Source organism: Ursus maritimus, unplaced genomic scaffold (genome assembly GCF_017311325.1).
Source record: "Ursus maritimus isolate PB19 unplaced genomic scaffold, ASM1731132v1 scaffold_10, whole genome shotgun sequence".
In the NCBI taxonomy this organism is placed as follows: Eukaryota; Metazoa; Chordata; class Mammalia; order Carnivora; family Ursidae; genus Ursus; species Ursus maritimus.
Window position 1 is genome coordinate 69,095,446 of NW_024423344.1, and position 23,002 is coordinate 69,118,447.

At 42.8% G+C, this 23,002-nt stretch overlaps 1 protein-coding gene across 2 annotated transcripts in view; it reads right to left on the reverse strand.

The window, feature by feature from the left end:
• The window catches only part of TMTC4 (transmembrane O-mannosyltransferase targeting cadherins 4), a 61,324-nt gene that overhangs the window by 27,879 nt on the left and 10,443 nt on the right, over positions 1–23,002 (reverse strand). The window contains exons 4-6 of one of the 2 annotated variants that reach the window (XM_040624220.1): positions 22,235–22,451; positions 16,212–16,299; positions 33–130 (exon numbers count right to left, since the gene is read on the reverse strand). In XM_040624220.1, coding sequence (XP_040480154.1) covers positions 33–130; positions 16,212–16,299; positions 22,235–22,451 — 403 coding nt within the window. Of the gene's footprint in view, positions 1–32; positions 134–16,211; positions 16,300–22,234; positions 22,452–23,002 lie in introns of both variants that reach the window. The other variant, XM_040624218.1, reaches the window with a different exon arrangement.

Consider the following 23,002-nt stretch of genomic DNA (forward strand, 5'->3'; position numbering starts at 1 on the left):
AAGGGCAGGCCTGACTGCATCTCGGGTCTTACCAGCACCGTGATCCCTTGCTCTTTGCACAGCATGGCTACTGCTCCCAGAAGGATACTCAGCAACACCCAGAATGTAGAATGTGTTCCCTCCTTGTTACCTGCTGATTAAGAGAAATGACAAACATAAAAGCCATGCCAGACAGCTCAGCCTTCTTAGCACCAGGAGCTGCAATTCTAAGCATGCACCTTAAAATAGCCACAGTTTAAAAAGAATTGGTCTTCTGATAACATTTCTCTGTGGGCAAGTGTATTACATTCCACATTTCTGTTAGACAGCACCCTCTAAAAGATATACACATCCACTATCAAGGCAGACCCTTGCAGGTGCCCAGAGCCTTTGGGAGACATTTCACTGAAGCCCTGGGCACAGAGATATCTCATCGCAGGCTCCCAGTGGTGCACCTTCTTCCCAACCTGCCAGACACCTAACAGGCCACTCTGACAAGCTGTGTTGAGAACTTCCCCTGCGAAGTGTAAGCACTGCATCTGGTCACAGGCTGACCTGTGATCTGGTCACAGTGACTGCTGCTACCAGCACAGGGATGCTGGTAACGCCCGAGCGGCCCCAAGAAACCCTACAACCACCCCAGAGGAGTCCAGGAAAAGGCACAGGCCAGGCTGGGCTGCCGACCTGCATGGGGACTCAAGCCAAAACATCCCTATAAATGTGAACTCTGTAGTACGAAGCCTGGGGTGGGACTGAGCTCAAGTCATCACCAAACATCTCTGAACAGCCTTCTGGAAGGGGAGGGTCGGGCTCCATACTGTTTGGTGGGAGATATTTGCAATTTGGGGGCCAGAGCTAAACTGCTTGAAAGGAAAGGAAAGGCCACATGTGGTGTTCATCTCTGTTCTTCCTTTGTAAGGCCCTCACCTCCTCATCCACACGGATGGTAAACAAACATTTAAAAAAGACATAGGTTTGAAGTAGGGCAAACTGAACCTGCTTGAAGAGCCAAACCATAAGCTTGCCTGGGCTGCCTATGCACCCTGGTTCAGTTCTGATGAAAACTGAACTCTTGGTCCAAATTCCAGCTCTGCCATTTACTACATGACTTTGAACAAATTACTTACACTCACAGTCTCAACGACCTCATCTATAAAATGGGAGCAACATTACCTACCTATGGTATATTTGAGAGGGGAGAAGTTACATAGAACTACTTGTCATTTGTGTTAAAAATTATATAAACATTCTTGCAAATGCAAGTCATATCTGGAAAGCATACAAGAAACCAACCACAGTAGTTGCTGAACAGTTCTAAGAAGAAAATTGGGGGGCAGCGGAGGGAGAAAGTCTTACTTTGCACTGTAAAGCCTTTCACATATCCTTCGCATTTTTTTAAAAACTATGTGCATGGTTTGGCAGCATCTCCAGCTTCTATCCTTTAGATGCCAGCAGCACTCCCAGCCCTCAGTGGTGACAACCAAAAATGTCACAGGCTTTGCCAAACGTCCCTGGGAGGAGGGGAAATCACTTGCAGTTGGGACCACGGCCCCGAAACCAGTGGTATTGATGGGTGTGGTCTGTGCATCTGCCCTTGGGTCCTGTTAGTCATGCAGAGTCTCAGGCCCCACCCACACGCGTGCAATCAGAAACACGAGGGGGGAGCCTTGACTTCAAGAACCTCAGGGATGGGGATTAACTTTTTGCAAGAGCCCACTTTGGTAGGAAACTGTGGGTTGCTGGAATATTCTTTCTCAGGGTGAGCCCACACCTGCCTCCATCGACATCAGGTCCTGGCTCTGCTCCGCTCTGGCGCCTTTCCAATTGGGTGAGGAGACACTGCTCCTGGGAGCTAACTTCTCCTTACAGAAAACCATTCTAGATCAGTATACAGAGTCCTATCAAGCCAGCTGAGGGTCATTTCACTTCCAGAAATTAATGACATTCCATGCATGTGAAGCCAAAAGATCACAGTTACAAGTCAGAAGAACAAACCCCATTAAACTAATGTATGTGAGTATTTACATATTTATGGGAACTTACTATTTGGGGGGGGGGTTTGCTAGTGATTATCAGCAAACGACATCAAAGCAGACACCATCCTAGACACCAAAGCTTTTACATAAAATCATGGCCAAAATAACCCTGAAGTTAACACCCTGGTTAGCTCCTTTTGAATGATTATTTTAGGAAAGGCCTTGCAAGTTTCGGCAGCACAGCCCAGGGGTCCAGCTGGCAGAATGGAGGTGATCACAGCTCACAATGCACCATGCCCTCTGACAAATGACAGAGATGGATGGCAGATGCCATCCTTAAGGCTTGTCCTCTCCATGCTGGTGGACGTACAGTCCATTGAGCATTTCTCTCATCACACATCTCCCTGAGTCTGCATCAAACCACTCAGGATTTTCTCTCATTAGCAGTTGGTAGGTAAATAGGTGCCTTTAATTATAAATGAACTCATGTATTACGGGGGGGGGTTCCTCCACAGATAAAGGGAGTAAATGACCCCTAGCCCAGCTCCCGTGTCCCTCAGGGAGGCCTGTCACAACAGGACCTGCTTCAAGCCAGCGTGAGAGATGCACTGCAGGCCCTGGCCTCTGCCTGCTGCTTCCACATCTACAAAGCATTTGGTCTGGTGGTTCACTAGGAACCAAATGGGCCTCTCCCCTCACTGCCTGGGTTGGGTTTTTCTAAGCTTCCTCGTTCCCACAATCTGTGTTGGAACTCTTCATGAAACATAATAGGACTTCCCAGTATAATGCTCCCTGTTCTTAACATTCAAAGAAGGTCCCTTGGGGGCCCCTGGCTGGCTCAGTCAGTAGAGCGTGCAACTCTTGATCTTGGGGTTGTGAGTTCAAGGCCCACATTGGATGTATAACTTATTTTTTTTTTAAATAAAGAAAAAAGGTACCTTGACCATTTTACATTCTTTCCTAGAAAAACTGAATTAGCTTGTATTTTACTTGACTGTGTAACCTGGATGAATTTCCCCCCACCATGGACCAGTGGCTTTAGATAGGAAAAAAATTCCCAGGTCCTCCATTAGAACACCCAAAGGACAGCTCTTGAAACACTCCATTAACACAAAGTTAAATTAGTACAGACATGTGGAAGTAATGGGCTCATGTTCCACTTGTCTGGAATTTAAAATGGTTTTCTCCTTAGATGGCTAAATCAGAGATTTCACTGAATACAGAAAAAGAACTTATATAGAAAACACAGCTTTCAGATTTACTGATAACCTTCTCCCTAATCTCACCCCATAATTTCACCACACTTCTCAAACCCCCAATTTCTGCAAGGGACCTGGACACCCCACGCCACTCAAATCCTCTATCATGCTTCTCTTGGAAGAGTCCCACTCTGTAATTATCTCTTATACTTTTGATTTTGTGCAGACATGTCTGGTAAAAGACGTGTGAGAGACAATATTTCTTTGCTGAAGAGATTTCTTCAGTTACAGTGATGATTAAATATTATGCCACTTCCCAACAGTGGCAATTTCTGACCAAAGGCAAAATTTCAGTCGTCAGTTACAAACCCAGTGATGGCCTCACATTCAGAAAACCGAATTCGAGACCGACACTGTCCAAAGGAGTAGGCATCATAGCTGTTGAGCATCTGAAATCTACCCAGTCCCTAGTGAGACATGTTGTAAATATAAAAACACACCTGATTTGGAAGAGTCGGTATGAAAAAAAGGAATGTAAAGTATTTCATAATTTTTATCCTGATTATTACATATTGAAATTATTGTATTACATTTTGAAATTCTTGTATTCGGCTAAAAATGTAGTTAAAATTCATCTAACCTGTGTCTTTTTATAATGTGGCTACTAGAAATTTAAAAATTATATGCATGGCTCATACTGCAGAGCATGTCTATACCATGTGCTCAGAGACCCGGTTCACAGAGGAAACGATCTGCACGTGGCTTTGTTTATATTCCAAGTGTGCCTTTGAAAACTCAGAAAATAAGAAGTGAGTTTGCCTATTTAAATCTCTTCCTCCTGCAACTCCTACCAGATTGGCCACTTGACATTATCAGGAGTCATAAGGCTAAGCACGCACAAATACTTCAGTGGTTCCAGAATTCAAACAGGAAAGCTTAATTTAACTAATGCTTTTCAATGATTTCATATAAATCAAAGGGGTCCTCTTTATAAACGTCTGGTATGCACGTACATGATAAACCAAGGCCAATGCACACAGCACTGACACTATTTCTAGTATGGGGGGTGGTCAACAAAGGCCTCATAAAAATTAGATACTCAACTGGGAAACTGGTTCTGAGCCCAGCCTAGTGGACTTCTAATATGACCTGCGCTAGCATGTTAATTCCCCAGATTAAAATTTTTTTGAGTCTCAATTTGTCAAGGTGACCAATGCTAACAGCTGCCAAGATGCAGCATATCTAGATGAATCTGGACTTTGCATTTTTGTGAGTATGCTCTCATTTAGTAACTAATGCAAGCCGTTCTTTTATTTCCAAGTTTGAGCATTTTAATAGGACAGCTGAAACAGATGCTAGGCCACCTCCAATACAGTTGGCACTCAACAAAGATTTGGGGAATCAACAATTTCATTTTTATCCCTACCAGAAGTCTTATTATATTATCATATTTCTTATGCAATTATGATCTGTAATTTAATACCAAAAAGTTAATCATGAGCTCCATGTGAACAAATACAGCCAGAAGTCACATCTTTTCATTTGACATTAATGTCTTTAAATCTCCTCACGATGGAGATATTTCCATCGTGAGGAAATGAAAAAAATCTCTTTTTAAAAAAAATATTTAAAAAATTACATAACCCTAATATAACACTGTATGTGAACTACATTGGAATTAAATTTCTTAAAATTACATAAGGAATAATAAAAAGGCACGGCAAAAATTTATTATGTTAATTTTAAATTTAGAGTTGTTAAAAACAGTAACAATAAATCCTGAGAGCCAGATGTCATCTCCAGTGCAGCTGCATTTATGAATATTTTTATTCAAAAAAATCTTCCCCAAGTAGGGAATTCTAACTGGTATGTAGCTCCATGCAAGCATTTCGGGATGCTGCGTGTACCCAGAGTTCTCTGTCTCATCGCCATCCAGTCTGCTAAACTGTAATCTCCAGTGACCCAGGGGAACAAGAAAAGAACCATTCTTACACCATGTGACGTCTCCTGTCACGTAAGAAGACCACCTGCTCCAGGATAATTATGCAGCATTAGCAAACATCAACAGTTTATGATCCAGAACTTAATAATAAGCTGGCCTAGAAAATGTCTTCCTTGTTTCAGTATATGCCTGCAGTACTGAAGATAATACAACCACTTTGGAGGCAAAGGCTCATGGAGTGGAGGGAGCAGAGGAAAAAAAAAAAAAACCCAGCCCAAAATGCACGAACAGAAACACACTTGTCAGTGCTAACACCCACAAGTGCCAACAGATGTGATCAATTTAATGAAGCATGTGCCTTGGATTTGGCACTACTTTCTGGGGGGGGGAAGATCTTCTTTCAGAAAAAGCCATCACATTGTACGAGCTACCCTCTTCACCGCTCAATGCCTGGCATCTCTCTGCCTTGAAACTGGCACGCCGTGTTGTGTGTGGGAACCACGCCACCCTGACAGGTGGCCCCGACTCCCTCTGCCAGAGTGACACAATGAGCATCAGACTCCCGTTCCAAAAGTCGGAGCCAACCAGGCAGTGCTCCCACCCGCCGAATGAAAGAAGTCAGACGCGGCCACTCTAAAATACCAGCCCGCTTGGGGAAAATCAAGCAGTGTAGGAACCAAAGAAACTTGAGGGCAGAGAAAAGAAAATACACACCGCCAGAATTCAGTCGGCAATGACCCCAAATCCAGAAGCAAGAGTCCTATGCTACGTGAGTTACACAGTCACCTATTTTTTTTTAGAGCTGCATGATTCTAAGTCAAAGAAAAACAGATGTCTTAAATCAGAATGAAAATATGAGGACCCAAGAGTAAGAGTTCTCCTACGTCAGCGGCCTGAACTACCGTAAGGAGAGCAATACAGCAAACAGAGTTTAAGGACTTGCAACAACTAATCTTTGGGATCTTGTCTTTTGTAATGGTTTAGAATTTAAAATGGTTGTTCTAGGTATGTAACAGATTCACTGCCCTCTTAAAAAAAGGTTCTCTCCTGCCCACCGTAAATGAACTAATTAAATTTCTCTTGTTAGTCCTATTTTTTTTTTAAGTATTTTAAGTTATTTGTTTAAAAGAGAAATTGTGGGGCACCTGGGTGGCTCAGTCGATCAAGCGTCTGCTTTTGGCTGAGGTCATGATCCCAGGGTCCTGGGATCGGGGTCCTGGGATGAAGCCCTGCATCAGGCTCCCTGCTTGGTGGGGAGCCTGCTTCTCTGTCTCTCTCTGCCCCTGCACATGTGCTCTCTCTCTGTCGCTCACTCTGTCTCTCAAATGAGTAATTAAAATCTTAAAAAAAAAAAAAGTGTGGTTTCCCTTATAAGCACATTTACTTTTTGAAAAGGATTCTGTTGCAAAAGATCTTAGATGGAGATGTTACTCTAAGCACCCCATCACAAAAAAACAACAAAAAAAAGACAGAAATGTAATATGAGTAGATATTTTTCCATTTTCTGAAAATGCAGGGATTCTAGAGGTTAGCACAGAATTGCCTGTTAATAAACTCTGGCAGTTAAAAATTGTCCTGAGCTTTATAATGCAGACATTGCATCTATAAAGAAAGCTAATGAGGTTACCAAAAAAGAAATGTATCCTTTGAAAGAGCTTTTTAACTAGTTAAAACCACTAATTTCAGAGTACTCAATGTTTTGTTCCCTTATAAAACGTATTAAAAACCTTTCTTGAACTATAAGTTTCTGTGTAACTGATGCTAGACCTTTCTTTGAATTTATGTTCAGATCCAAAAAGAACAAAGACCAGGTCACTTTAAACCTTAAGTTTAAACAATAAACAGCATTATTATTTGTATCCAATAAATACTGGACTGAATTTCTACCACAAAGAGCTCTGATTCTCAGGGGAACACTTACAAACATGTGGATAACATGAGCGACCAGCTCAAGGAATCATCATCACATTGACAATGTGTTTACCACATGTGTTTACTACTCGGCTTTTTGTACAGTCCACACTGAGTGGACAGGGGACCATAAAAAATGAGTGACTATTTCTTAATATATCTCAAAGTCCAAATGAAAAATATACACCTGAATGTCCTTTAGTATCAGCTGCTCTGCTCTGTTGGACTGAAGGAAATTTAACAGAGATGAAAGAAATTAGCAGCATAAACAAAACTACCATATGATCCAGCAATTTCAATTCTGGGTATTTATCCAGTGGAAATGTACTCACTATCTCAAAAAGATATTGCGCCCTCATGTTCACTACGTTATTTAAAATAGCCAACACATGAAATAACCTGTGTCCATTGACGAATGAATGGAATACAGAAAAATTGTTTTATATACATATATATACACACACACAGACACACATTCTCTCTCCCTATATAAATACTTTATGTTATACATATATACTATAAAATATACAGCATATATACTATAATACTATGTAATATTGTGGCATGTTACTATATACTATATATTATATACACATGATCTACTACATACTATTTACTATATACTATGTAATACCATAATATAGTATATTACACTACAGTATATAATACTACAGTATAGTATTATACTATAAGATATACAGTATAAATTACTGTACTACAAAATATATAGTATATATATAAAATATATACTGTGTGTACATATATGTACATATGCACAGTATAAACAGAATGGAATATTACTCAGACATAAAAAAGGACATCCTTCCATTTGCAACATGTTTGGACCTTGAGGGCATTATGCTAAGTAAAATAAGTCAGAGAAACACAAATACTGCATGATCTCACTTAGATGTAGAATTAAAAACCAAACTCATAGATAGAATAGATTGGTGGTCGCCAGAGGAGGGCGAAGGTGGGCAGCCAAAAGGTAAAAATTCCCAGTTACAAATCCTGGGGATGGAACGTACAGCACGGTGACGAAAGTTAACAACACTGTGCTGCAAATTTGAAAGCTGCTAAGAAAGTCAATCTTAAAAGTTCTCATCACAAGAAAAGAGATGTGTAACTATATACGGTGATAGACGCGAACTACATTTATTGTGATCATTTCACAACATACGCAAATATTGAATTATTTTGTATACATAAAACGAATAAAATGTGATATGTCAATTACATCTCAATTAAAGAAAAGGAAAAAAAAAGAAAATGCACATTCCAAGGGAAACAAACAAAAAAAGAAGTTAACAGTACATAGGCCATAGTCATCAATTCTGCACAAATGCATTATGACAAGAAGGGAATACTTACAGAGTGCCCACTGTAAGGTGCGTACAGGAAGGAAAAAGTTAACGAGGAAGTATGGAAAACCAGAACAGTCTACTCCTTGAGCACTGTGAATACTGACAGCTTTATTTTAATCAAAATATACTAGACTGTAAGCCCTTTGAGGCACATACTGTGTCTTTCTAGTCTTTATATCCCCAACACAGGACACAGGAGCTGGTACAATGGACACCCTTAATGTTTGGTTAATTATTGGTGACAGAATGAATGACCAAAATTGATAAGCCTCTATGCTAGGTTAGCACAGACTCGGCAAAAGTGTCTTACCGTGGATGCCTTACAGAATTACTTTTGCATTTAGGGTTCTGACTGCTTCTTCTCTGCAAAGCTATTATTAGTGTATGAGTCTTGCTCCTCTTTAAAAAGACTCTTAGCCACCATAGGTATGAAGTTGAACCTTAACATGATGTGTAAAGATTATTCCAGAGAGTTGTTCTTCATAAACAAAGAAGTCATTTCTATTCTTAATATGTTAAAGAGGAGTCTAGAAAATCTGAAACACAGAAAAGTGGCTGAAACCATAGTGCCTCTGTCTACAGAGACTAGGAAAGGCTCTAGCAGACTTCATGGGCACCAGTCTGGGGTGGGGGGTTGTGGATAATGAAACAAATGGGCATTAGGGAGACAGGAGGGGAGGGATGGCTGGCAGAGTGAAGGGGGCTATCTGATGTGAGTGGAGCCAGGGCAGACGGGATGGGGCATCTGGTCACCGTGTCCTGCCCTGCTCTGCCTGGTCCCAGGTCCAGTGGGTGGGGCTCAGGGCACCGAGCCGTGTGGGGGAGGGATCACAGAAATGGGGCTTCCCCCAAGCAAGCTAAGAACTGAGTGTAAGCCCTTCTCTTTCGAATCCAGGTTGCTCTGTGTCTCCAGATCTGCAAGGAACTTGGGACGCAGAATTCAATCATGCCCTCCATACTCCGTGATTTGAAAACAATACGTGGGAACTGAAGAGAGTAGTGAAAACCCACTCAGAATGATGGAAACTGCTGATTGAGGGATGGGTGTTTTCTTTTTTTTTCTTTTTTTCAAGATTTTATTTATTTATTTGACAGAGAGAGAGAGAGACAACCAGCGAGATAGGGAACACAAGCAGGAGGAGTGGGACAGGAAGAAGCAGGCTCCCACCGGAGGAGCCTGACGTGGGGCTCGATCCCAGGACTGAGCCGAAGGCAGATGCTTAATGACTGAGCCACCCAGGCGCCCCAAGGAATGGGTGTTTTCAACCACCGACTTCAAACTCACAAGAAAAAAAAAAAAAACGATCATGATTTGTAACTCAAAGCCTACCTGGGCAGGTGGATACAATCAGAGGACAGAAAGGACACAAAAGACCACAGCCAATAATAACTTTCAGGGTCGAGACCCCGAGGCTGGATGCATGGAGAGGGTCAACCTCCTAGCTTTACATTTTCCAATGACTGAATAAGCTGACAGGGGCTGTAAAAGACCATTCTGGTCTGGAATTAGGGCCACAGGCTTCATTTTAAGCTACTCTTTTCCTTTTCCCGAAGGCGGGTTCAAGTGAACAGGAAAATAGATCCTAGGAAGGTGTGTGTATGGGGGGTGCTGTAGACAAGAAGTCAACACTTCTTCAAAGACCTCCTACTTGGTCCATTTGTCTTCTGTTCTAAGTAACTTCAACCTAATGAAAATCTACTCATATTCTTAAAGGTTCTCGGCAGAAGCCTCATCTACCACTGCTGTGTGCAAACATTAAATAGTTCCCAGTTAACGCTCTTGAAAACATTTATACACATCACGTTCAAGGCCCAGCAATCTCTTTCCCATTTTAAAGCAAACATATAAATGTCAAAAGAATGCTACTAGACCAAAAAAGAAAGGTCATATTGCTACTACAGTTAACGTAGTTCCATTAGGACTGGAATACACTTCACCAATTTCTCAAGAATCAATAAATCCGTTGAAAAGCCATCACACAGTAGAGCACTTTTACCTTTGGTATTAGTTTCCAAAGGCTTTATTAAAAAAATGTACTTTCTATAAAGATTGCTCTCGGAAATAATTTTGTAATTTACCAATGAATTCAAAACAGATGCATATATCAAAATATGTACATTGTGAAATAAAAAGGTCAGTACTAGGGGCACCTGGTGGCTCAGTCAGTGAAGCATCTGCCTTCTGCTCAGGTCATGATCCTGGGGTCCTGGGATGGAGCCTGCTCAGTGGGGAGCCCACTTCTCTCTCTCCCTCTGCCCCTCCCCCCTGCTCATGCACACTCTCTCTCAAATGTATAATCTTAAAAAAAAAAAAGTCAGTGCTAAAGGAACCAAGAAAAGAATATGTCTTTAGTTTTGTTCCATTCTGCGAGAATACTCCACATTAAAGGAGGTTAATAAATGTATCAGTTCACTTGACAGAAAAACTTTCAGTCTCCTGATAGTTTTTTCATTATTTCACCAAAGTAATCTTTAGAAGTAGTAAGAAGTATTATTCTATCTCCTAAATTATGTGTCCCACATGTTAAATCTATCAACATTTAGAATTTTCTTCAAAAAACACTTCTGATGTCTTTGACATGCATTCAGAATAAGGAATAGGTTCTTTAAGGGAGGGATATGTTAAAATTAATAAAATGATTCTTCATGAAACTTTAGAGTTGTCTCTGTCTTTGGGAAACACCGACAGATTTAATTTTTAATTTTCTTTAGGAAAAATACGACTGATAAATTATTATCCTCTGTAACTGCAAACTGATTTGCCAGCTGAAGAACATGAAATAGCACCGTCTGCGATGAGCAAGGGAGTGAGTAGTAAATGGACCCCCTCCCCCTCTCCCACTCCCACTCCCACTGGGATCCAGTCTTACGGAAAAACCACACGATGGTGCCAAATGTGCTATGAGGCTGGAGCAGGTGCACTCCTCCATCCCCGCCCTACTCCCCCACCAGATCCCTTGGGCCATGTGTCCTCAGGCATTTTATGATCATGATAGTGTGGAGGTCTCAACCCCAGAAGCGCTGGACGTGCCTTATTGCTAAGTTAGCTTTCAGTCTCAGGAAGAGAAGTTACCACCAATATTCTCTGTACTGGAAGCTGTTGTATTTAGCTGTCCCCAACCTCTCTGTTATATCAGAAACATGGAGAGTCACAAGAACATTGGTGGTTTTATCTCGGTATGACAAAATAATGGTAACAAAAGGGGGTGCAGAGTGTCAGGGTGTAACCAAGTTCTGAGTGAGCACAGTACAGTCTGGGGCCACTGCGGTCCCCCTTGGGCTGTGTCTTAGCGGAGCCGTCGGTTTGAGAGAACAGATGTTCCAAGACTATCTGCCCCATGTCCAGCCTGTACAAGACAGGATGGAGGAGGAACCATGAATGAAAAATCTCACAGGCCGTCCCCAGCCCACCCCTGGAAACTGGATCATTTCTATATGGATGTTCTAGGTATATAACTAGAAATACCTAGAACATCCAAACAACACAGCCTGTGCTAGGAGAGTTTATTACAACCCTGCCTAAAACCTTTTTTTAGAAAAAAAATAAGGGTTAAAAGGAAGTCTATCCGGCACACCAATGTTCAAAGCAGCATTATTCACAGTAGCCAAAAGGTGGAAACAACCCAAATACCCAGGGACAGATAAACAGATAAATGAGATGTGGTAATGGGATTATTCAGCCTTGAAAGAAATTCTGACACACGGTACAGCATAGAGTTATGCTCAACAAAATAAGCCAGACACAAAAGGACAAATATTGTACGATTCCACTTACATGAGGTACCTAGAACAGTTAAAGTCATGGACAGAAAGCAGAAGGGTGGTCGCCAGGGGCTAGGGAAGGGGGGATGGGGAGTTACTGCTTAATGGGTGCAGAGTTCCAGTGGTGATGGTTACAGAACAATGGGAATGTATTCAGTGCGCTCAACTGGTACATTGGAAAATGGTTCAAATGGTAACTTTTATGTTATGTGTATTTTACCACAATAAAAATGAGGGGGAAAAGTCTATTGGGATTTAAATAATATAACTAATACTTCGCTTTACATCTGCTAGGGAACTCCCCCTAGTATACAGGACATTAAAAAATCACAAGAGAAGAATCTGGTCTCTGGGCCATTTTCACCTTATGACAGTACTTCTTGAAAGGTGGACCGTGTTAGAAACTCTTTCAGAATACTGAGAGCAAACAGTGAGGTCAAGTGGCCTCACCAACGTCTACTGTGGGGACAGATACCACCTAGGAGTCACAGGGAGACAAAATGAAGGAGATGCTGTTCAACCTTCTAAAGGGTTGTCTTCCAAACCTACAGAAACCTCATGAGAGGCAGGGCCCCAGGTCTCAGGGAGAGTCCCACGTGGGCAACGGGCTGGAGAGGAGGCAGTGGGGGAGCGGGCAAGAAGCAGTGTTTCAATTGTTTTCATTTTAGAAAGGGTGCCTTTTTTAAAAATTGGGAAATGAGTTCCCAGTTACTGTCTGGCTTCTTCTATATCAACTGCATTTTTTGGTCTCAAATATTTTATAAATTTATTCTAGTTGCCTATTCTAATATTTCGAGTTTTTCATGTTTAATTGCTAAATTATATTATTATATTTTGGTTTTAAAATTTCCCAATTTCATAACAAAAATATTAAGTCATTAACTATTCACTTGTTTCATGTAATGTTGGGAGGAAAAAAATTCTAAGGAATATATTGTCTAGTTGTCTGAGATAAACACGTTTTAACAGATTAAAAAAGCATGCCATCGAAATCTGTCGATCTTAATCTAGTGACTCACCAGGCCTTTAAAAAAACCTCAACTATTTAGAAAAACAAAAAAACATACAAAAGTGGAGATATGGCTATAGTGACTTTTATGTCCCCTAACTTAGCTTAAATAATTACCGACTTTTGGCAAGTCTGGCAACATGCTTCCTGCCTCCTCTCAAGATTATTTTGAAGCAAATCCCAGACATGGTACCGTTTCATCCATAAATATTTCAGCAAGTGTCTCTAAAAGGATTATTTTTAAATCATTCCTGTGATGCTATTATCATGCTTAATACTTTCACAATTTGTTAACAGAACTGAATGTGCCTCCTGGTTTGTTTGTTTGTTAGTTTGTTTATTAAGAGAGAGAGACAGAGCACTTGGGGGGTGGGGAGAGGCAGAGGGAGAGAGAGAGAGAATCCCAAGCAGATTCCTGCTGAGTGTGGAGCCCGACATCGGGCTCCATCTCACAGCCCTGAAATCATGACCTGAGCCGAAATCAAGAGTCGGACCCAACCGACTGAGACACCCAGGCGCCCCCTCCTGGTTGTTTTTAATGATGGTTTTGATAAGCTTTGCCTCACTGGTCCAAGGAGTACAGGGAAGCAGAAGCGCACAAGGCAGTTGGCCTTGGCTTTGAGGTAAGTTAGACTCTGGTGAGTTAGACTCTAGTGTGAACCCAGTTCTGCCATAAACAGCTGTGTGACCCCAAAAAGTTAGCAACTGTGAGTCCTACATCTGGAAAAATGGGAAAGTAATTCTATCTACTTTAAAGATCATTACAAAATTAAATGTGAAAAAAATATATATATATACACATTGCTGGCAGACAGTCAAGAAATAGCAAATATTATATTAATAGCAAAGTCTTCTATGTTCATAAGTAAAAACTGCTGGAAACCCCTATTAATTATTACTAAAAAATTTTTTTGGAACCACTCAGATGGTGACCACTACCCTGGGAATCACCTGTCTCAGAGCTTGGCAAACTTTGCCCAGGACTAGGCAGGAAGCATCTCAAGCTTTGAGGCCGGACAGCCTGATGGACGCAGTAAAACTCTGCCGTTGTGGGGCAGAAGCGGCCACAGAGAAAATGAAAATAAATGGGTGTGCCTGTTTCGATAAAACTTTATACACGGACACTGAAATCTGAATTTCATGTAACTTTTTATACGTGACAGAATGTTATTATTGTTTTTTATTTCCCAACCATTTAGAAGTGGAAACATCAGAGAGCTGAGGACAAGTCACACGCAGGTGGTGGAAACACTGGAAAGTGTGGAATCCCAGCGCCGGGCAGCCGGGGCCCAATCCTGCAGGTTCCCATCCTGCCAGTGCCCCGCCTGTCAATCCTGCCTGTTCTCCAGGCCTCTGTGCAACTCCCTTAGCGGCTCCCCAGGGGAATCCAGCTTCCCCGCCGGGTCAGCCCGCTCATCTTGTGCCACAACCAGGGTATCCAGGATGCCAACCCTGAGGTCCTCACCCACCCCCTGCTCCCGATACCTCCTCCTTCTCTTCCAGCACGGACTCTGACCTAATACAGAGCCTGGACCCTTCCCTCAAGCCTTTCCAGTTCCGCTGCCCCATCAAGTTTCAGATGCATCTCATGCTGGGGAAAATTAGCCCCTGTGTCCCTCCTCCCTGCCCCGCCAGTCAGAGCCTTCCTCTGTTGGTCAGCCCTAGCTGGCTAAGAAAAATGAGAAGAGTTACCATGGGCTAGCAAAGGCCATCTTCTCACTACCGGGATAGAACTTTCAGCTGAAGAGTTTAGCAGGAGAACCATTTTTTGAGGACAGTGAAACCTTGAGCTAAATGTTGAAGATGAGTTTAAGATCTGTAAAATGTGATTTTTTAAAAAAAAAATTCTTCTGTAATACTTGTGGTTGTGAGGTATTGTGAAGATTTAATTATGGAAAAAAAGAAACTATACCATGTTGTAATGGTAAAAAAAAATATGGAAAAATCATTATTAAAATTTGCCACAGTGACCATTAAATTAGACAGTAATGGCTCAATGCATATTTGGAAAAAACAACTTATTCTTAGCTTGCAGGCCACATGAGAAAGGGTAGTGGGCTGGATTTGGCCCCTGGGTCCCTGCGTTTACTAACCCTGAAATTTCTACTCACTAGCCCCAGCACACAAAATGCTGAATGACCAGTGTGCTCTGCATTATCAATAAGAGATTAATTCACGGGAAAAACCAAAGTACAAGTATTAGCATATGACAATAATATGAAAGGTCTGGTAGCCTGGACCACACCTGAGCTTTGAGAAACTCTGTGGAAAAGCCTCAAGCTGAAAAGGCTCCACTCCAACATTCCAGAGGAAATCAACCCACTCACCTTCCCTCTTGTCCCCTCCCCCCAAGTAGAAATCATCGACCATGAGATACAGGAGAGTTCTACAGTCTGTACGCTCCTGACTTCTTCAGATACAGGAACTGAATGTGGAGCTTTTGCTGGAGCTAGCAGTTATGACAGGTACATAAGCTGAATTCAGCACATCCAGTGTCTACGATAAAGCAATTGGGGAGGTCCGACTTGACCTGGGGATGACTGGAATCCATACAGTGAGTTCTGCTTCATCCAGTCAGTGCACCTGCTGTATGGCACCAAGCCCTCCTCCACGCCCCCCACCCCAACACACACACTCAATGAGCCAGTTCGACTCCAGCCACTAGGACTTTCTTTGTACATATCAATACCACTCCAATGACAAAACCAAGAATTTCGTAATCCAGGTCCGTATCCACAGCTCTTCATTCATTTTAGACTTTTTCTATTTTTCTCACAGAGAGGTTTTACTGAAGGATAAACAAAAGTATTTTTCCCCTGCAATGTTACCGCAAATAAAATGACAAAAATCAATCACAGCTGCTTTAGGGAACAGCAGAAACTCTTGGTTTCACCACCCCAGAAGGCTCTCGTGTGAATGCTAATGTATGAACTTTATATTACTCAAAAAGCAACGGAGTAAACATGTATCTGAAGAGAGACCTTTTGGGCCACATTCTCTCAAAATGATAAAATTATATACATGGATAATTTCCCATCTCAAAATTAAGAAGGCAAACATAATGCTTACTTTCTCTAAATGCTTTACAGTAGCCAAGGAAAGATAACAGAAAGAACAGGGCCCCCAGGAGGTCTGCGCGGCCGACAACACCAGCAACCTTAAAAGAAGAAAAAAATATTTACATAAGAAAAATTTTAAAAAATCCTAAACTTAGAAAACATAATAAATTTCTTAGAAATGAAAGGCAAAAACCTTAACTAGAGTCTGCCATCTATTAAAATAACTGTGCAACAGTCCTGTGGCCTTATGTCGCTATCGGTTTTTCTTTTCCCTCTTTGGATTAAGACTTGAGCTAGTTGCTTCTGAGACAGCGGATCGTACTGCTGGCTGTTCTGGGAGCAGGAGTCCCATCACAGCACACTGCACCCTAGAGCCCAGACACCTGTGTTGCTGATGGACCCCAAGTGGATTTTCAACGGAAAATGTTATCAGCTCAAAGGGCAGAATATTTAGTAAAGAAAACCTGATTGGAAACATGAAGGAAAGGAGGGAAATAAATGTGAAAAGTCATCAGGCAAACAGAAAAAGATACAGAACAGTCATGCAAAGCTACCTCTACCACTGTTCCTCCCTTCAAGGCCCAAACTGATTCAAGGGGTTAGCACGGAAAGCAGAATGCTTCAACGTGATTGAGAAGGAAAATGACGACAGAATAAAATGTCTACCATTTCTTTCCGCCATGACTGCTCTTTCCTTCTTTACCTTAGTGACAACAAAGCAATGTAAAGTTGGTGTCCCACATCACACCCAATAACTGTTCTCCAAACATCCCCAGGCAGAGAAAGACAGAGAATTCTACCCAGGAGTGTGGGTCTGGTTTACGTGGCACACTTTGCTCACCGACACTTGGATGCGACATGCACCAAAGCTTTACTGGAATTCTCTAGGTATCCCTCCAATGGCTGGTAAATTTATCTTTTCTTAAAGGACAGGTACTATGAAATGTGGGACAAAATAAAGACTGAGCTATAAATGGAGGTAAGAGAATATACAATTAATGTGAAAATTACTATATTTACATTTGATTCCCAACTGTGTGGACAAGCCATGGCTAAAAAGAATGCCTTTTAGCAACAATTTCCCGCTACCCTGGCTAGATATAAAATGCCGGAGGTGATGATCCATTTTGATCATTAATTTCTGACAGCAGGGCGTGTGGCAATGCAAGGTGTCACACAATCGTTAAGACTGAAGGAGCTGATGAATCCAACCTGTGAATGCCACCCACAGGAAAGAACCTCCCAAGAAGGAAGCTAAGGACAAACAAAGATTCAACAGACCTGGGACAAGCATGCCAATATGCCGGAGGGTTAAGCAGTACAATGACTTCATGAGTGCAGTGAATATGTAATGGGAGTTCTCGAATACTCCAGCCTGCAACTCACTCAGTCAGGGACCCGGGAAAATCGGGGCTGCAGGTAAACTGAACAGAGCCTGGCACCCAGTAGGTGCATCTGGCATGCAGTAGGTGCGCCTGGCACGCAGTAGGTGTGGGCTCACTGTTAGTTTCCTGTGGGAATCCTGACGTGTGCTTCCGTAAGCACCAGGGGCAGAAAGGAACGGACAAAGGGCACAGGAGCTCAGGGCGAGGCAGGTATTGGCTCCAGAGCACCGTGGTGAGGGACAATGGGAGCAGCTGGTCCTCTGGGCTCCCCTGCCAGGACAGTGAGAGGGAGAAGAGGGGCATTATCCATCTGAGCCTATCTACAGGGCCCAAGGATGGCCATGAATCCCAAACCCTTACAGAACACAAAGTAATCCAAACCCATGTAGAGAAGCTTATCCAAAGGGGTCCCTAAAGCAAGGGCTTGGGAGAAGCAGGGGATGGGGTGGGGAGGGGTCTGAGAACAAGGTTTACTGAAGTAAGTGACGGGAGGGAAGTGTTTGGATGAATACCAGGGATGGGGTCAAAACAAGCAGCCTAAACCACCTGTTATCCCGGTAGTTGGCGTACATTTAAAGACCTGCAATAAAATGAATGTTAGACTCTTTTTAAAAAAATCTTTTTAAAAAATATTTATTTTTATTTTAAAGAGAGAGAGTGTACATGTGCGCACGTGTGGGGGGGCAGGCGCAGATCAGTGGGAGAGGGAGAGAGAAATCTCAAGCAGACTCCACGCTGAGCACAGAGCCCGACTTGGGGCTCGATCTCCCGGCCCCGAGATCACGACCTGAGCCCAAACCAAGAGTCAGATGCTCAATTGACTGAGCCACCCAGATGCCCCCAGGATAAACTTTTTTTTAAAACAAATATTCTTTGGCTAATCGGTGAAAATCCTCCCAAGTCTTTAAGCAAGGTACATGACAGCATCTGACATAAAGAAAAACAGATTTTAAAAAGTATGGTGGGCGTTTTAAAGTAAAAAGAGGTTTTAGTCCTTATGAAGAATTTTTGACCTCGTGATTGAAGTGAGACTTCACAGAAAAAAACTACATTTTTAAGGGCTATCCAAGGAAGCACTGAGTCCACTTGTTTGGGGAATGGGCAAGACTATAGAGAGACTGTATTTTTCTTTTTTAACATTTGCATAGTATGTATTTCCAAGCAAAGGTCTTTATAATCGCCTTTGTAGGCTATTTTTTTCTTATAAATGAAAGGGAGCAGACTGTGCCATCCGCAGATATGGCACTTGGGCATACTGATTATTTTGAATTAAAGGTACTTGAGAAACAGCCAGCTCCTCAGAAGGATGATCTGACCATCGTTTGTCCCCCTGAAAGCAGGAAATAAATCTCTCCTATGAAAAGCACCCGCCCTCTCTCAGGAAGGTAGAAGGCATCCTCATCCCCAGAAACAGGGAGTTTAGGGCCTGAGAAGGCTATATAAACAACCCTTGTTACTTCAGTAATTCACTACCCCAAGCCCAAACCCCTATGTCCCGCCAATTCTTCACAAATTTAGAAAACTCTCCTGCTTTGGACACGTCTTTGAATCTCATATTTTTATGGGGCTCCAGTACATTTTATGGGACTCCAGAAATTAAATTTGTTTTTCTCCCGTTAACCCGCCTTAATGTCAATTTAATTATGAGGCCAGCCAAAGAACCTAGGAGGGAAGAAAGGCAAATGTTTCCACCCCTACAAAGATAACTGGAAACACTCATATTGAGGTTTTCTAGAGAAATCGTTGCAATTTCCTCAAATCCACAGTTGTTTCCCCACTAGGAATAATTTCCATAGGGGTTGTTGAGAAGGAATTAGAGGAAGGGAGAGGGGGAATGCTTCCCCACCTAATGCCTTCAGCATTAAAATCTGGGTTTGCGCACAGACAGAATTCCTGAGGAGGCCTGAGTTTCCCTCTTTGATACTAAATCCAGGCAACCTGAAATCCTTACTGATACTTTGAGGAAAAGGAAAACCTACAGTGGCACTGGTGTCCTTGGGGTCTCCATTCTGAGGGCTAGGCAGCCCTCTCCCTTAGCTCTCCTCCCTCCCTCCCTCCCTCATGACTGGCCTTATAGGCCTACAAATACCCCAGATTGATTTGGGGTGGTATACTTGAAAACGAGAGACATTCATATCAGTTGAAGAGTAAAAAACACTAATTATAATTATTTCATTACCCACTGGGGACTCGGAGGTGGGAAGTCTGTAGAGTGACCAACTCACCCTGATTTGCCTGGGACTGTCCCAGTTTTAGAGTGGGAAGTCCCATGTCCCAGAAGCCCCTTAATAATGGTCCAAGTGGATGGCTGGTCACCCTAGAAGACTGGGAAATGCAGGTTCTTATTTGCAGTGGGCAAAGACATTCTCAATCCTAATATCAAGAAGGTGTAAAGACACAGAACACATAAATGTAATACAAAGAAATGTATATTACTAAAACCTAGAGGGGCCCATGCTGCCATTGCTTTCCCTTAATAAATGTGGAGAGAAGCACAATAACCACCCAACCCCCAGTCCTCACCCTAGATCACTGTTCAGTTTGGGGGCACTGTGCCAAGGGCCGTCATGCAGGACCCTGGTCCAGAGTGCACAGCCCAGGGCTACTTCCCCAGCACTGGGCTGGGGGCTTCGAAGGGCTCTCCTTCCACCTAGCTCCTTGGGTCCTGCTTTTTGGTTATTTTTAAACCTGGGTTAAATGCAGAGTGGGGGATAACAGAGGGGTGTAGATAGGAAGAATCGGAAATCTCCCTATCGCCAGAACAGTGAATGATGAACATACAAATTATTTGTTTTAAGAATGCTAATTTGGGGCCCCTGGGTGCCTCGGTCAGTTAAGCGTCTGACTTCGGCTCACATCATGATCTCCGGGTTCTAGGACTGAGCCCTGTATTGGGCTCCCCACTCAGCGGGAAGTCTGCTTCTCCTTTTCCCTCTCCACCTGCTCATGCACTCTCTCTCTCTCTCAAATAAATAAATAAAATCTCAAAAGAAAAGAATGCTAATTTTAATGACCCATAATTTTTTCTTGCAACTTGAGTCTGAATGACTTTGAAGGAATGGAGGAGGCGTGGGGGAGATGAAGTGATTTTCTCAAATATTCCCTTCTCTCCTATAGCTAGACCTTCCTTGGCTTCTTTTTAAATACTTCAAATGCAGAATTTTAGGGTTAATATGTTCCCAGATTGCATCTGCTGGGTGTGTGTGTGTGTGTGTGTGTGTGTGTGTGTGCGCACATTCAGTTATACCTGCTGGCATTTCAAACTTCTCTAAACTAACTTCTCAACGTTTAAAATCAGAATTTTAGAAAAATTTCTTTGGTTAATAATCAAATATTTCATTTTGCTTTAAGATCACACTAAATTAGATGAGGACCAAAACCGTAAATCCGTACTTTTGCCAGAAATTCCCTTATTTCTGATCAACGCGTACACTATCTCTGGGCCCCAACAAATATTTAAGCCATAAGGAGGACTCACATGGAAGCAAATTCTAATTTGGTCACAGTTATATAAATAGTCTATAACAAATCTTTTACAACAGTTTCCAGATTGTCAGTCCTCTGAATTTGCTAAAGTAAAACATTATGAGAATTTTTTTTAAAAAGCTTTAAAGTGATAAGATACTAGGAGAAGACTGTGATAACAACTCTACAATCCTCTTAATACCGAAGAACAGAGTTTAACAAAAGCAGACGCTAAAGGCAGGAATTCTGTTCAATATTTTGAAACTCACTTCAAGATGCTCAATACGTTTGGTTAAATGTGGGGATTTGAATACACACGAAATGCAGAAATCTGTTGCAGAGAAGTAATAAGGAACATGTAGTATTTTATACGAGGTATTTCATGCTCACAGAACAAATGGCTCAAATCAAATCTTTCACCTCAGCAAACATGCAGACTTTCATTTTCAAAGGGTTCCAGGGTAGCAGCAGTAGGGTGGTTCTTGAAATCCCCACACATCTAATGAAATCCCAACACAGTGTGTACCAAATATATTCAGCAGCAGCTCAACGGAATAAAGGTGTGGCCTGCGGGACAGCAGGTTAGGCCCCTGTGCCTCGTCACCTGGGCCACGTGGGCCGAGTCTTCCAAGGGGAAGAGAAGAATCCAGGCAGCAAAGAAGAGGAGAAGGAAGGTGGGAGAGCTCCTGACCACTGCCCAGCACGGGGTGGGAACCACACCTTCCCAGCGCAACTCAAGGAGTGCCGCATCTCCTCAGTGTGAGATTCCAAGTTCTACCCCTAGACCGCTCTCAGCAAAGGTGGGAAAATTACGTCCGACACCTCGCTGAAGACAGGTTCCTAGCTTCTGGCCTTTAGACCCCAAACCCAGGCAATATTCACCGTTTACCCTTTCCGGTGTGGTCATATAAGGGAAAGAGAAAGCATCAGCAGAGATCAGACTATACGGTGATGGCAAAGTCGCCCCCCCCGCCCCAGGACTCGGCATTTTTCCTACGAGAGGCCTGTTGGATCCACACATAATTGTCTCAAGCGTCTGGCAGGGTGTAGCACCGTATCCCTTCTACCGCGGTAAGACTATTCAAGGGAAACCTTGAATTTTAGGGAATGAGCCAACATACGACGGGCTCCTTGTCCTCACACAAAGACAGACACCACAGATGGACGGACGGACACTACTTACACACTCCGTGTGCACCGGATGCGCGGCGAAGAGCAGAGCGGCCAGCAGGGACGACCTGGGCGCCAGGTTCAACCTCCGGCCTTTACGGGTGTACTGCAGGCCACCAAACAGCACGGAGAAGACGTCCACCATGAGGACAGAGATGCCACCGTGCAGGAGGATGTTGATCACGTGGAAACTCACGGGGTGGAAGCCGCCACACAAATAGTAGTTAATCCTGTAAGCAAAGGGGGTTCACGCCAGATGCGAAGAAGCGTGCAAAAGAAAACGCAAACCATCTGCAGGAAAAGGCTGGTGAGTAATAGTATTCCAGGGAGAAGAGGAAGTTTGCTGAAAGTGACATCAAGATAAATAACGCCTAGCAAGCGAGGAAGGTTGAAGAAAGGGTGAGAGCATAATTAACTGCAGAGGGAAGAACGGACGAGAAGAGCATCTCAGAGGGGTGGGAGATAATGTGGCGAGGAAAAGCAAAAGCAAAGCTGGACAGATTTTTAAGCGCTGAAAAGGCAAGAGGGCAGGCCAAGACGATAAAACGTAGCACATTCCTCCTGGCTCCCCATAGGGACCTGGGTTTAAGATAGTCCCGTAACTTGCTTATCCAAAAACACAGAAGCACTCCCTGACAGTTCGTCCATCAGCCTTCCATCCAACAAAACACATTCCCACTGTCAGGGATTCTTATTCCTGACTGCTGCTCACTTACCAGCAGTTCTAATTCATCATTTCTGTGCTTCTGACAGGTCTGTACACACGTTTAATGCACTGAGA